The 12,347-nt window shown below is 50.3% G+C and overlaps 1 protein-coding gene and 1 pseudogene across 1 annotated transcript; one reads left to right on the plus strand and one right to left on the minus strand.

Annotated features, from left to right (window-relative positions):
- The first annotated feature begins 9,271 nt into the window (after positions 1-9,271).
- Positions 9,272-9,681, plus strand: LOC121005569 (annotated as a pseudogene).
- Positions 9,682-10,251: 570 nt separating this feature from the next.
- Positions 10,252-10,707, minus strand: LOC121005833 (histone H2A type 1-like). Its single transcript, XM_040438595.1, has one exon. It carries the CDS (start codon positions 10,705-10,707, stop codon positions 10,252-10,254), a length of 456 nt encoding a protein of 151 aa, XP_040294529.1.
- Between the last annotated feature and the right edge of the window lie 1,640 nt (positions 10,708-12,347).

Consider the following 12,347-nt stretch of genomic DNA (forward strand, 5'->3'; position numbering starts at 1 on the left):
CCTGACCTCCCTCAGCTCCCTCAGATTGGACGATAGGAGTCTCTCCTGAGGATTCCAGGTATTCTGAACTGTATTGTGTCCCAGATGGGCTCCCCAGCGTCCGTGGTCAGGATCACCCAAGTAGGTTGGGCTAAGGGCATTCCATCCACTAAGTTCTTCCACCACCTGAGGGAGGAACGGACTTCTACAGACAGGGAATGATTCCGATCTAGGTCTCTGAGTTTGCGATTCCAAACCGCTAAGACTTCCTCTTGTAGTGGCCGAAGATGCCACAAGGCCCAAGGCACTGCCTCTGCTGACGCCGACATGTGGCCTAACATCCTCATGAGAACCCAAATAGACACCCGTCTGGGGGATAGGAGGAACTCTGCAGATTTTATTACTTTGTCTCTCCTCTGTGGAGACAGATATAGGGTCATTAGTTGTGAATCTATCACAAACCCCAGAAACCGCCTTGTGGTAGAGGGGACCAATTCTGATTTGTCCCAATTTACGAGCCATCCCAGGGTCTGCAGAGTGTGGAGAGCTTGTTGAAGCTGGACTTGTAAGATGTCTGCGGACGCGGCTTTTAAAAGCCAGTCGTCTAAATAAGGGATGACTTCTAAGCCGAGGAGCCTTAAGTGGGCGACCACAGGAGCCACAACCTTTGTGAAGGTGTGTGGCGCAGAGGAGATGCCGAAGGGCAGCACAGCAAACTGGTAGTGCTTCACTACCTCTTTTATGAAGACAGCAACTCTGAGATATTTCCTGTGGGCCGGACAGATAGGAACATGAAGGTAAGCATCCTTCAGATCTATCGTTACCATTACGTCTGCCGGGTTCAGGATGTTTAGGACTGAGCGAATGGTTTCCATCGGAAAAGGTTCTTTCTGATGAACCGATTTAGGTAACGCAGATCGATAATCATGCACCAGTCTCCTGACGGCTTTGGAACAAGAAAAATGGGAGAATACACTCCCTGACCGAACTTGCGAGGAGGAACCTCCTCTAAGGCCCCCTTGACAATGTACTGGAGTACAGAGTCCTCCAGGACCAGCTGTCTGCTGGGTGTTAGACGTCCTGTAAGGACTAACCTCTCTTGAGGTTGGGAAATTAAATCGATCCTGTAACCGGTCATGATGACCTGCAGCACCCAAGGATCTGGAATTATTTGCTTCAAAAAATCTTTGAACAAAAATAAACGACCTCCTACTGGAGGATTCAGGCAGGGAGATTCGTGTGGAAGCTTGGGGGGTGGGGATGGGGAGGTGGTGGGCTGCCGAGAGTCATTGATCAGCCCTGCGGTTCCCGCGACCTCTACCTCTCCTGTTACCTTCCGAATGTCTCTGGTTCCTCTCTCTTCCCTGGAATCTTCCACCTCTGCCTCTTCCACGTCCTTGAAAGGATTGCTGAGGGAGTGATTTTCCTTTCTTGTCCGCTAGATTTTCCATGAGGCGGTCTAGTTCGGAGCCGAACAACCTGCCAGGCTCGTAAGGGAGAGTGCACAGATTAAATTTGGATATATTGTCCGCTACCCAGGGCTTCAGCCATAAAGGCCGTCTGCTGGCAGCAGACAAAGCCATTGACTTAGCAACTAGCCTTAGTTGCTGCTGAGACGCATCCGCCATAAAATCTATGCCCAATAATAGAGTCTTAAATTGGTCTAGGATGTCATCTCTGGTGACTCCCGAATCTATGTCTGATTGGATCTTAAGCGTGCGGGCGCGAATGAAGTCAGACACTTCGGTACAGGCTATGGCCGCAGAGGCGGACGCCGCAGCATAATTACGCCTAAGCGAACATTCTGCGCGTCTGTCCAGGGGATCCTTCAGATTACTCCCGTCATCGGAAGGCACCAAGGTTCTCCTGGAAAGCTTGGCTATTGCCATATCCACCTTAGGTGGTGGGACCCAATCCAGGGAGTCCCCGTCCTGTAGGGGGAACATAAGTTTGAACCTTTTGGTTAAGACCGCGCCTTTCTCTGGATGTTTCCATTCTGTCGCCATTAATTTTTTAAGCGACTCGTCCACTTTGAAGGCCCTTGGCCCCCTAGCGGTGGAGTGTGGAGCTTCCCCATGCTCAACATCCTGGTCCCTTGACCTGATGGAGCGTAGTAATCTCTGTGTCTTTTCGGCTGGAAAAGACTGACTCCTCTTCCTCAGAGGAGGAATTCTCGCCAAGCGAGATCACGTCTTCAGACATTGGAACAGGCCCAGGAGAGGCCTGCCTAGGTCTCTTATTGGAAACCGCCCCCTTGATCTCCGCGATGGACGTGTCCATGAACTCTTTCATCCACGAGAACATTTCTATGACCGTAGGCTCAGGATTGGCCGGCCTAGGGCGACAGCCTGAACACCGATGGAACTCGTAGGCATCAGTTAACGGGGTGCCACAACTGGAACAAGTCAGGTGTTTTTGCTTGTGGGCAGCTTTTCCTAAGAAAATAAATAAGCACTATTAAACAGTTCCAACCCCCAAAAAAAAAGGGTCTACCTCAGACGTCAATCTTACCGTGAGAAGGGGACGTCATGACCTTAAGAATTTGAGCACAATCTTGAGCCCTCTGATCAGAGTAAAGAAGAACACTGGATCAGCCAACAGTCAAGGTCAGCTGCACACAGAAACTGAGTGCAACACTGACCCAGCAAGCAGCCTGGCCTTATATAGCAGGAAGGGGAGGGAGGGGAGAGGAGGGAGCAACAGCTCCTCCTCCAACAATCCCCAGGCTCCCCACTGTAGAACCAACTTATGGAATATAGTAAGTTCCCACCTAAGACCTAGGTATTACCCTCCTCCCCCCCTTCCCCGCAAGAATAATACTGATTATCTGCTGTAATTTGCCGCGGCAAATGAGCTTGCGGACCGGAAGTGCCCAGTGACGCACTTCCGGTTTCGCGTCCGACTCACCGGAGCTGACACGCGATCACACAGGCCAGACCGAAGGTACAGAGGGAAGGGAGGGGTGGGGACAGACAGAAGCAGAGAAAGGACAGGGGGAAGGGAGCTCCGCACGTATCTTGGACACGTACGCGCCCCTGTCTAACTTACCGGCTACATATAGCCAGGATGTTCTCATACTTACGCCCGGCTGACAGGCAGGAGACAGCAGTCCTCTGCCTGGACCTATAAGAGAAGATCTATAAATATAAGAATAAATGCAGAAATTAGCAATTTCTCCCCAAAACTACAGGGGGAGAGACTCTGGGTAGAGTCATGCCTGTCTGACCAAACCCACAGGACAGAAAAAAAGCAACTAGCCCTATGGAGGGCAGCCTATATAAGGAGGGGGGAATTAATTAACTAATTAATTACTAATGATGCAGAATTTTATTCAGCAAAAATTCTGCCTGTCCTGACCAGCTTCCCACGGGCGAATACCCCACTTGTGCTGCTGGTTAGGACGAAAGGGAAAAGAACAGGCTCCATCTGGCCTGTCTGGAGGATAATCTTTTGGCGTTATGCAGAAACTCAAGGTTCTTGTGATCAGTCAAGACGGTTACGGGAATGGTGGCCCCCTCCAAAAGGTGCCTCCACTCCGAGAAAGCTTCCTTGATTGCAAGTAGTTCCTTATTCCCGATGTCGTAATTTTTCTCGGCTGGGGACATTTGGCGAGAAAAATAGGCACAAGGGTGAAGCAACTCTTTATCTCCTGCACGTTGTGACAAAACCGCCCCCATTGCTGAATCAGATGCATCCACTTCTACCGTGAATGGTAGTTCTGGATCTGGATGGATTAGTATTGGTGTGCCTCTGAACAGAGTCTTTAGTTGACTAAATGCCTCTTGTGCCTCGGGAGTCCAGGTAAAGTGTACGGTTTTCTTTGTGAGTTGTGTGATTGGTTTGATGACCCTGGAGAAATTCCGGATGAATCTCCTGTAGAAATTGGCAAAACCGATGAATCTTTGTATGTCTTTTACATTTCTGGGAGTAGGCCACTCCGTTACAGCTCTAATCTTGCTGGGGTCCATCTCTAGACCCTTTGGAGAAATGATGTATCCCAAAAACTGAACAGTTGTTTTTTCAAATTCGCATTTCTCAAGTTTAATGTAGAGTTGGTGTTCTCGAAGTCTCTGTAGAACCTTGCAGACGTCCATACAATGTTGCTCCAGACTTTCAGAAAAAATTTGAATGTCGTCCAAGTATATTATTACGAACTGATCCAACATGTCCCGGAACACATCGTTAACAAAGTGTTGAAATGTAGCTGGCGCATTACACAGTCCGAAAGGCATAACAAGGTATTCAAAATGTCCATACCTAGTTCGGAAAGCAGTCTTCCATTCGTCACCCGGACGAATACGGACCAGGTTATATGCTCCTCTGAGATCGAGTTTCGTAAATATTCTGGCAGTGTGCAGTCTTTCGAGAAGTTCAGATATTAAAGGAAGGGGATACCGATTTTTTACAGTGATACTATTACGTTTCCGGTAGTCTATACAGGGGCGTAAAGAGGAATCTTTCTTTTCTACAAAGAAAAAAGGAGCACCAGCTGGAGAGGTGGAGGGTCGGAGAAACCACCTTTTTTAGATCTTCATCTAGATATTTTTTCAAAGCCTTCAATTCAGGATCAGAAAGCGGATAAATGCAGCCAAACGGTATTTCTGCTCCCGGTAATAGTTCAATCGGACAGTCGTAAGAACAGTGAGGAGGAAGCTTATCTGCATTTTTATTGTCGCCAACATCCTGAAAATTCTTGTACGGCAGAGGTAATAACTCACTTGTAGACTGTTCCGGAACCAGATGGATCGCTGGAGCCGAAGACTGAGTGTCTTGCAGGCAATTACACTGACAGAATTCCGACGGGAAGTGTAGTACATGATTTTCCCAGTCAATGGATGGATTATGAATCGCCAACCATGGGATCCCCAAGATTATGGGAAATTTGGGTGAAGAGATCAAAGAAAAATGGATGTCCTCAAGGTGATCCGTGTTGATGCGTATTTGGAGCTTTACCGTTTCTTGCGTAACTGGACCTGAGGAAAGAGGTGAGCCTTCCACAGTCTCCATATCCAATGGTGTTGTTCTCTTTAATAGTGGGATATGGTTTTTTTGTGCAAATGTTAAGTCCATAAAATTGACCCCGGTCCCAGAGTCCAGCATAGCAGAGCAGGAGATTTCGAGTTCAGTGGTGAAGATCTGAATGGGTACCATGAAATGAGACTCGGGGATAGTAGTTTGGTCTTTCTTCCAAGCAATAGGGGAAATAGAGTTTATTTCAGAGTGTATGGAGTATGGAATTTCTGATTCCAATTGTTCTTCTATCTTTCTGACCGCGTTTATTCTACGGACCCTTCTACGGCAGTCGATAGCATAATGTCCCGGTTTTCCGCAGTAGAGACAAAGATCTTCTGAGATGCGTCTTTCCTTTTCCGCTACAGTTATGGATCTCCGTAATGCATCGATTTGCATAGGTTCCTGTGCAGGTTCAGGATTACGGGGAGCTGATGGTCTGAAATGGTCTCCTGCGCCCATGCTTTCTCCCTTCTCCTTTCAGTAAGTCTCTGATCGACTCTGATACAAAGTTGAATGAAGTCTTCAAAGTCTTCTGGAATCTCTGTCCTAGCAAGTTCATCTTTCATTTGCTCAGACAACCCCCGCCGGAACTGACTCTTTTGGGCGGCATGATTCCAGGTGGTGTCGGTCACCCAGCGGCGGAATTCGGCTGTGTAAACGACCACTGAACGGTTTCCTTGGCGTAGATTATGTAGTTTTAGTTCCGCAGTAGCACAACGATTAGGATCATCAAACACCTGACTTATGGCGGAGATGAAGGTCTCCAGATCCCGCAGAAGGCTGCTGTCGGTCTCCACGTAAGGAGATGCCCATGCGAGAGCCTCATCAGACAAAAGATTGATGATGAACAATACCTTCATCTTTCCAGTAGTGAACCGGCCTAGATTCATTTCTAAATAGATTCGACATTGGTTCAAAAAACCTCGGAATTGGCGTTGATCTCCATTAAACCTTGCTGGGAGCGGCATGCGAGTATCTCCAGCAGGGGCCTGCCCCTCCAGGAGTTGTCTCTGTAGGGCGATTATTTCCCCTTGTTGATCTTGTACCACACTTTGTAACTGGGAAAACTTTTCCTGATAAGTGGTTCCGAATTCTTGTAGCTCTATAACTTGTTGTTTCAGGAGCGTCACCGTGGACTCCATTTTTGAGGCCAGATTATTCTGTTAAGGTTACGTGCACAATTGCTTGTAGAGGTTACTCGAAGAGGGGAAGGAGTCCAATGGCAGCGACACAGGAACAGAGGAGCACGGAAACGGAATGGATGAATGATCCCGATATGCAGGAATGGCGGTGGCTCAATGGACCCGATAAGGTGCACGTGGTAGATGAGTGCCGAAGAACGAGGAAGGCAAGAGAGTAGTCAGGCAGTCCTGGGTCGGTACACGGGATGGCAGGTACAAGGATTCAGGATGAGGCTGGAGAGTAGTCAATGGAGGCAGAGTTCGGTACACGAGATGGCAGGTGCAAGGATTCAGGATGAGGCAGGAGAGTAGTCGATAGAGGCAGAGTTCGGTACACGAGCAGGTTAGCAGACAAGTACTGAGAGGCTGAAGCAAGACTACGGCTGAGATAGCTCAATAATCTGGCAAGGGAGGAAGTGACATGGTCTTCCTTAAATAGGGCGTACACAGATCTGATTGGTCAAACCAAAAGCATGAACATTCAGGTCAAGGAGGTGGTTCAAAAAAGTAACAGAAAACTGTCCAGGAAGCTCTGTGGTCTAGTGAGCAAGGCTACAGCCTAGGACGCCGGAGTCACCCGGTTCGATCCCTGACAGGAAGAGGACTTAAATCAGAGAGAAAATATGGATATGGAACAACGAATCAGTGAAAAAATGCTCCTCTGTATTGTACACGCTGCCGTCTGCTCCTCTGTATGATTGTACACGCTGCCGTCTGCTCCTCTGTATGATTGTACACGCTGCCGGCGTATGATTAGTACAACTGCAAAAAGAGAGCACATCCTTATGCGCAGGTGCACGCTGCCATGGCTAGAAACACAAAGCAGAAAACACAATGCAGCCGCACTCTGCAAACACAAATAAAGTACAATAAAGCCAAAGTTATAGAAAATATTCTGGTGCTAATGCTGCGCTTATTTTGTAAATTTGAGATTCTTGGCAAATACATTTTGTACAAAATTATTTGGGCCTGTCTGCCAAACGTCAAGGCGATCTCTATAATATGGGAACCTAACACTAAATCCTACCTGTTATGCGCCATAATGGCCGCCATAAAATTCATGGAGTGCAGGTTCCACATGCATGCTGGGTCCACTTTGCCTTTTACCATTTTTGGTGCCATAATGGCCTCCATTACTTCCAGGGGATGCAGGTACCAACATATACCACTCCTGGTGCCAGACGGCTTCCAATGAATGCAGTGAGAGCGGCTACAGCTTTATACTTAGACTAATTAAAATCCGCCTATGGGACAGACAGGCTGGTGAGGGGTGCAAGACCAACTGGAGTCAGCCGCACCTTCAGCTCAGTACAGCTGCATTCATTGGAAGCCGTCTGGCACCAGGAGAGGTATGGAGTGGGCTCGGCATGCATGTGGAACCTGCACTCCCTGAATTTTATGGTGGCCATTATGGCACATAACAGGTAGGATTTAGTCCCCTGCTTAGCTGCGCCCAGGCCGAGCCGAGAAATGAAGACATGTTTCGATGTTGTCTCAACACCTTCCTCAGTGGTATTGAAAGGGCAGTGTGGACACGATTCCCCTTATTGGGTTGTTGGCTGGTTCTAAAACAAGGTCTGGATTTAGGCAAATGGATGGAAAATAAAGGGAAACTGGATCCTTCAAGCAGATTACAAGGGATGTATAATTATATGAGGTTTCAATAAATACACACATACATATTTTACAGAGAAGCGAAGTTTTGAAAAATTCTATTCGGTCAATTTCATGAACTCTGCCAAAAAAAATTACTTTTGTTCTGAATTAATTTGTAACGAATCGTGATAAATCAGGTATACCCGGGTGAAGGTATCGGCATGTGCATTACACTACAGCGCGCCCACATTCATAGTTATTCCGTTCTGTATCTTCAGTGCCGTCAGTATTCCAGGGGAAATGTACCGCCGTCTACATCACTGTGCAGGGAACCAAGATTCATAGCTAATCTTTCTGTTTTACAAAGAGAAAAGTATACAGCTGCCTTCAGTAACGCCAAAAACCTGTGCGCCCCTGCAGGAGCTGTGTCCAAATGGCTTCTTAGTGGAAGAAAATAAAGAAATAGAGGCAGCGCCAATAAAGTAGTATAGGAAAAAAAAAAAAATGTAATGTGTGTTGTGGCAGTGCAAACACATGCTTATTAACCCCTTTTGTTAGCTGTAGATTTACTGTGCTTCAGTATCACAAGTCACTGTTACCGTCAGGTCTAATTTATCACCGTGCAGTGCCCCAAGTGTCAAGCAGTGGCCCCATGACAGAGTGGGGAGGGGGGCAGCAGTGATAGTAACAGGGACAATAGTGGTCCCATGACGGAGTGGGTGGCAGCAGCAGTGGCATACAGTACAAGATGGTGGCAGATCACAGTAGTAGCAGAACCCAACAACAGCAGTGTGATAGCGAGGCCCAGTGACTGCATATCCTAATCAAAATGTAACGTAAATATCAGTAGGCCAAGAAGCCCCATTGTAGGAATGGCAGTAGAGGCATCAGACGGGTGGCAGCATCAGAATGGTGGCAAGAGCACGTGGCTGGAAGTAACAGCCCATTTTCTCCGGCGCCTCCACAACGGCACTCTCAGAAGGGTGTCCTCCTGACAACGTAGAAGCTCAAGTTTAAAAGGCCCCCTCCCTTTACCTGCTTCAGTTGTTGTTTCCTGGCCTCGGGATCTCGTGGAAGCTGCTCCTGTGGTGTCAGGAGTTACTACCATACGGCCTGTTACTATTGCCCCATCCTGGGAGGGCCGGTGCAGAGGACGGGCACTGAAGGGGTCTGAAGCCTCTATCCCCGTCCTCAGTGAAGGCAGCCCCGGGCATCCGTTCCCCCGCTTCATCTCACTGCGGGGAACAAGGGATTGCGCGCATGCGCAAACAGGCCGGAACTCTCTAGGGCTGAGAGTTCAGCTTGCCAGGCCTCTGTTCGTCACTTCCGCCAGCGCATGATGTCAGAGGCCTGGCGGATATCAGGGGAGATGTCTGCAGGAAGGAGCGCTGCAGTACTAGCATCTTCCTGACACGTGCAGCATGTCAGCTCCACGGAGTATAAATGATCTGCACGGTCCGTTCCTCACATCATTCACTTGCTGAGTACATCTCTGCAGAGCTATGGCCAGAACCAAGCAGACCGCTCGGAAATCCACCGGCGGGAAGGCTCCCCGCAAGCAGCTGGCCAAAAGGCTGCCAGGAAGAGCGCTCCCGCCACTGGCGGAGTCAAGAAGCCTCACCGCTACTGGCCCGGGACCATCGCTCTCCGGGAAATCCGCCGCTACCAGAAGTCCACCGAGCTGCTGATCCGGAAGCTGCCCTTCCAGCGCTTCGTCAGAGAGATCGCCCAGGACTTCAAGACCGATCTGCGCTTCCAGAGCTCGGCCGTCATGGCTCTGAAGGAGGCCAGCGAGGCTTACCTGGTCGGCCTCTTCGAGGACACCAACCTCTGCGCCATCCACGCCAAGAGGGTTATCATCATGCCCAAAGATATCCAGCTGGCCCGCAGGATCCGTGGGGAGAGGGCTTAGATCTCGCACCTTCCCCGGCGACTACCGCACAAAGGCTCTTCTCAGAGCCACCAAATGTTCCCTTAAACAAGCTTTTTCCTGTCCCTCCGCTCAGCCCATCGCTGTCCTCCATAGGGGAGCGGCCTTGTGTCGCCTTAGACGTACCCTGCTCCCTGGCAGTAGCGCTCCCCTTGTCCGTCGCGCTCTTTAACCCCTACACTTCCTGGAACGTGGCTCTCCGGACTGCTGGGGATGATGCCCTGACATGCAGCTTGTCAGCCCGTGTATCAGTGCAGTGCATGGGGCTTCAGTGTGCTTTCCTCCCTGTCTGAAAACCCACGTCAGCAAGGAACCTCAACAACATGGAATCCTGCTTCTCTGTCAGCATGACCCGTAGAGCGTCCCAAACACAGTAAGTGCTCTGTCATCCAATACAGCCCCAACCCCGGTTACGTGTATAGTAACCGCACCCCAGTCCTGGGTGTTCTCCCCCGCATCTGCCTGCAGCTACAATACTATCTGTGCTAGTATACTGGAGGTTTAATCAGTCCCGGAGATAGGAAATAACGGACTGGACGGCAGTGACGGTTATCAGCTTGCGCCGGCTCTGTTGTACAGACTCTGTGGGTGGCTCTTAGAAGAGCCTTTGGTCGGGGGTGAGCCGGGCTCACTTGCTCTTGGCTTGCTGCTCTCGGTCTTCTTGGGCAGCAGCACGGTGGGCAGGACACCTCCCTGGGCGATGGTGACTCCGCCCAGCAGCTTGTTGAGCTCCTCGTCGTTGCGCACGGCCAGCTGCAGGTGACGGGGGATGATGCGGGTCCTCTTGTTGTCGCGGGCGGCATTGCCGGCTAATTCCAGGATCTCGGCGGTGAGACACTCGAGCACAGCGGTCAAGTAGACGGGAGCGCCGGCGCCCACCCTCTCGGCGTAGTTGCCCTTGCGGAGGAGCCTGTGCACACGGCCGACCGGGAACTGCAGCCCCGCCCGAGATGAGTGGGTCTTGGCCTTAGCCCGGACTTTGCCTCCTTGTTTGCCGCGTCCAGACATCGTTCTCTGCAGAGCACAAAACAGCAACGAAGACTCTGATGTGTGTGATCCGGAAGAGCCGCCGCTGCCGCCTTTATAAGCTGCTGCTCCGCCCCCAATGCCGCTCATTGGGTGGATTAGAAGCCTCCAATGGAGACAAGACTCGGGGATAAGCCAATGAGAGGTGCTGGGCATGGTTTATGACGCGGGTACAGGTCACATGACAAACTCCGGGCTCGGGTGACGGATTCTTCTTCCTTGTGTTCTTGCACAGCTCTGTGGATTCCTGTATGTCCTTCACCTGTTTCTGAGTGACGGTGGAGAAGGCCTCCTGTAATGACCGGCGTCACGCAAAGGGAGGGAAATGGGAAGGCCCTGTCCAAGGGAGAGGGAAAGGTGGTGACCCCTGACTCACCTTGCGGCTGGCACCTGACTGCCCTGACGTCCCTAGACGGGTTCCTCACCCGTACTCCGATCACGTGCCTAAACCCTGGCTTTCCCTAAGATGAGCCCTAGATAGTGAACGGGCCGGTGGGATCACTAGTCTGCACCACTGAACTAAGAGGGAAACACCAAGGAGAGGACAGACAATACAGACAAACATATAATCCCAGGTGGGCGACAACAGCAGACCACGAAGGCCCAACAGGGATCCGGAGGGTAACGTTCTGGAACAACAACCAGGGAACACAGCTACACAGCTCCAGTGGGTCAGTATAGAAGTCCAGGCAGGAAGCTCTATATCTGGCAACCAGAGAAGTGGGAGAGGGGAATATAAGGAGAGGAGAAGGAGCTACGGATCCCTGAGTGAGCCAAAAAGGGTTGCAAGGCAAACCCAGAAAGCTACCATAAAGAAACAGCACTGTCTTTATACATAGAGCGCGCAGCCACCCGCTGCGACTTCCTGACCCCGGGTATAACGGAGTCAGGCGTGGCTCTTGACACCCTCATGACACCCTCATGACACCTCCACATTACATCCCAGCCTCCACTTTATCAGCCTCCACAATACATCACAGCCTCCACATTACCGGCCTCCACATTACATCACAGCTTCCATATTACCGACCTCCACATTACCGACCTCCACATTACATCACAGCATCCACATTACAGGCCTCCTCATTACAGTTCAGCCTCTACATTACATTATGCAGGCTCCCAGCAGCTTACCAAGTAGAGCGCCGTACATTGTATAGTGGCAGTGCTTGGTATTGCAGCTTCCCTGTGTAGCACCCCCCCACATATCTGATATTGATGACCTATACTGAGTCATACATATCTTTTACCCTCCCATCCAAAACAGGAAGTCTGAGAAGATAAGAAGGTCTGCAGCCTCCACACCTCAGTTCAGGTTTCCCGTCCTCCGGAGAGAAGGTTCACACCCAAGGTCTGGGTCTTCTTCACCGTATTGGGACCTCTTCCATGGCAGCACAAGTCTCTGTGCCAGGCGGCTCCGGAGCTTATGGACTGCTGGGGCCTAGATGGAGGTTGCCAGGCGCCGGGGACAGTAGCCAGCCATCCTGCACACCGCACTGTGATCCTGGTCACACTGAGCCCTCGAGGCCTTCTAGTCTAGGACTGGTCCCGAGGAGCGCCGTACATGTGCAAAAAATGTGAGCTTTTTTTGCTGAATTAATGTATCTGACTTTTTTTTTTTA

The sequence above is a fragment of the Bufo bufo genome, chromosome 6 (assembly GCF_905171765.1).
Source record: "Bufo bufo chromosome 6, aBufBuf1.1, whole genome shotgun sequence".
In the NCBI taxonomy this organism is placed as follows: Eukaryota; Metazoa; Chordata; class Amphibia; order Anura; family Bufonidae; genus Bufo; species Bufo bufo.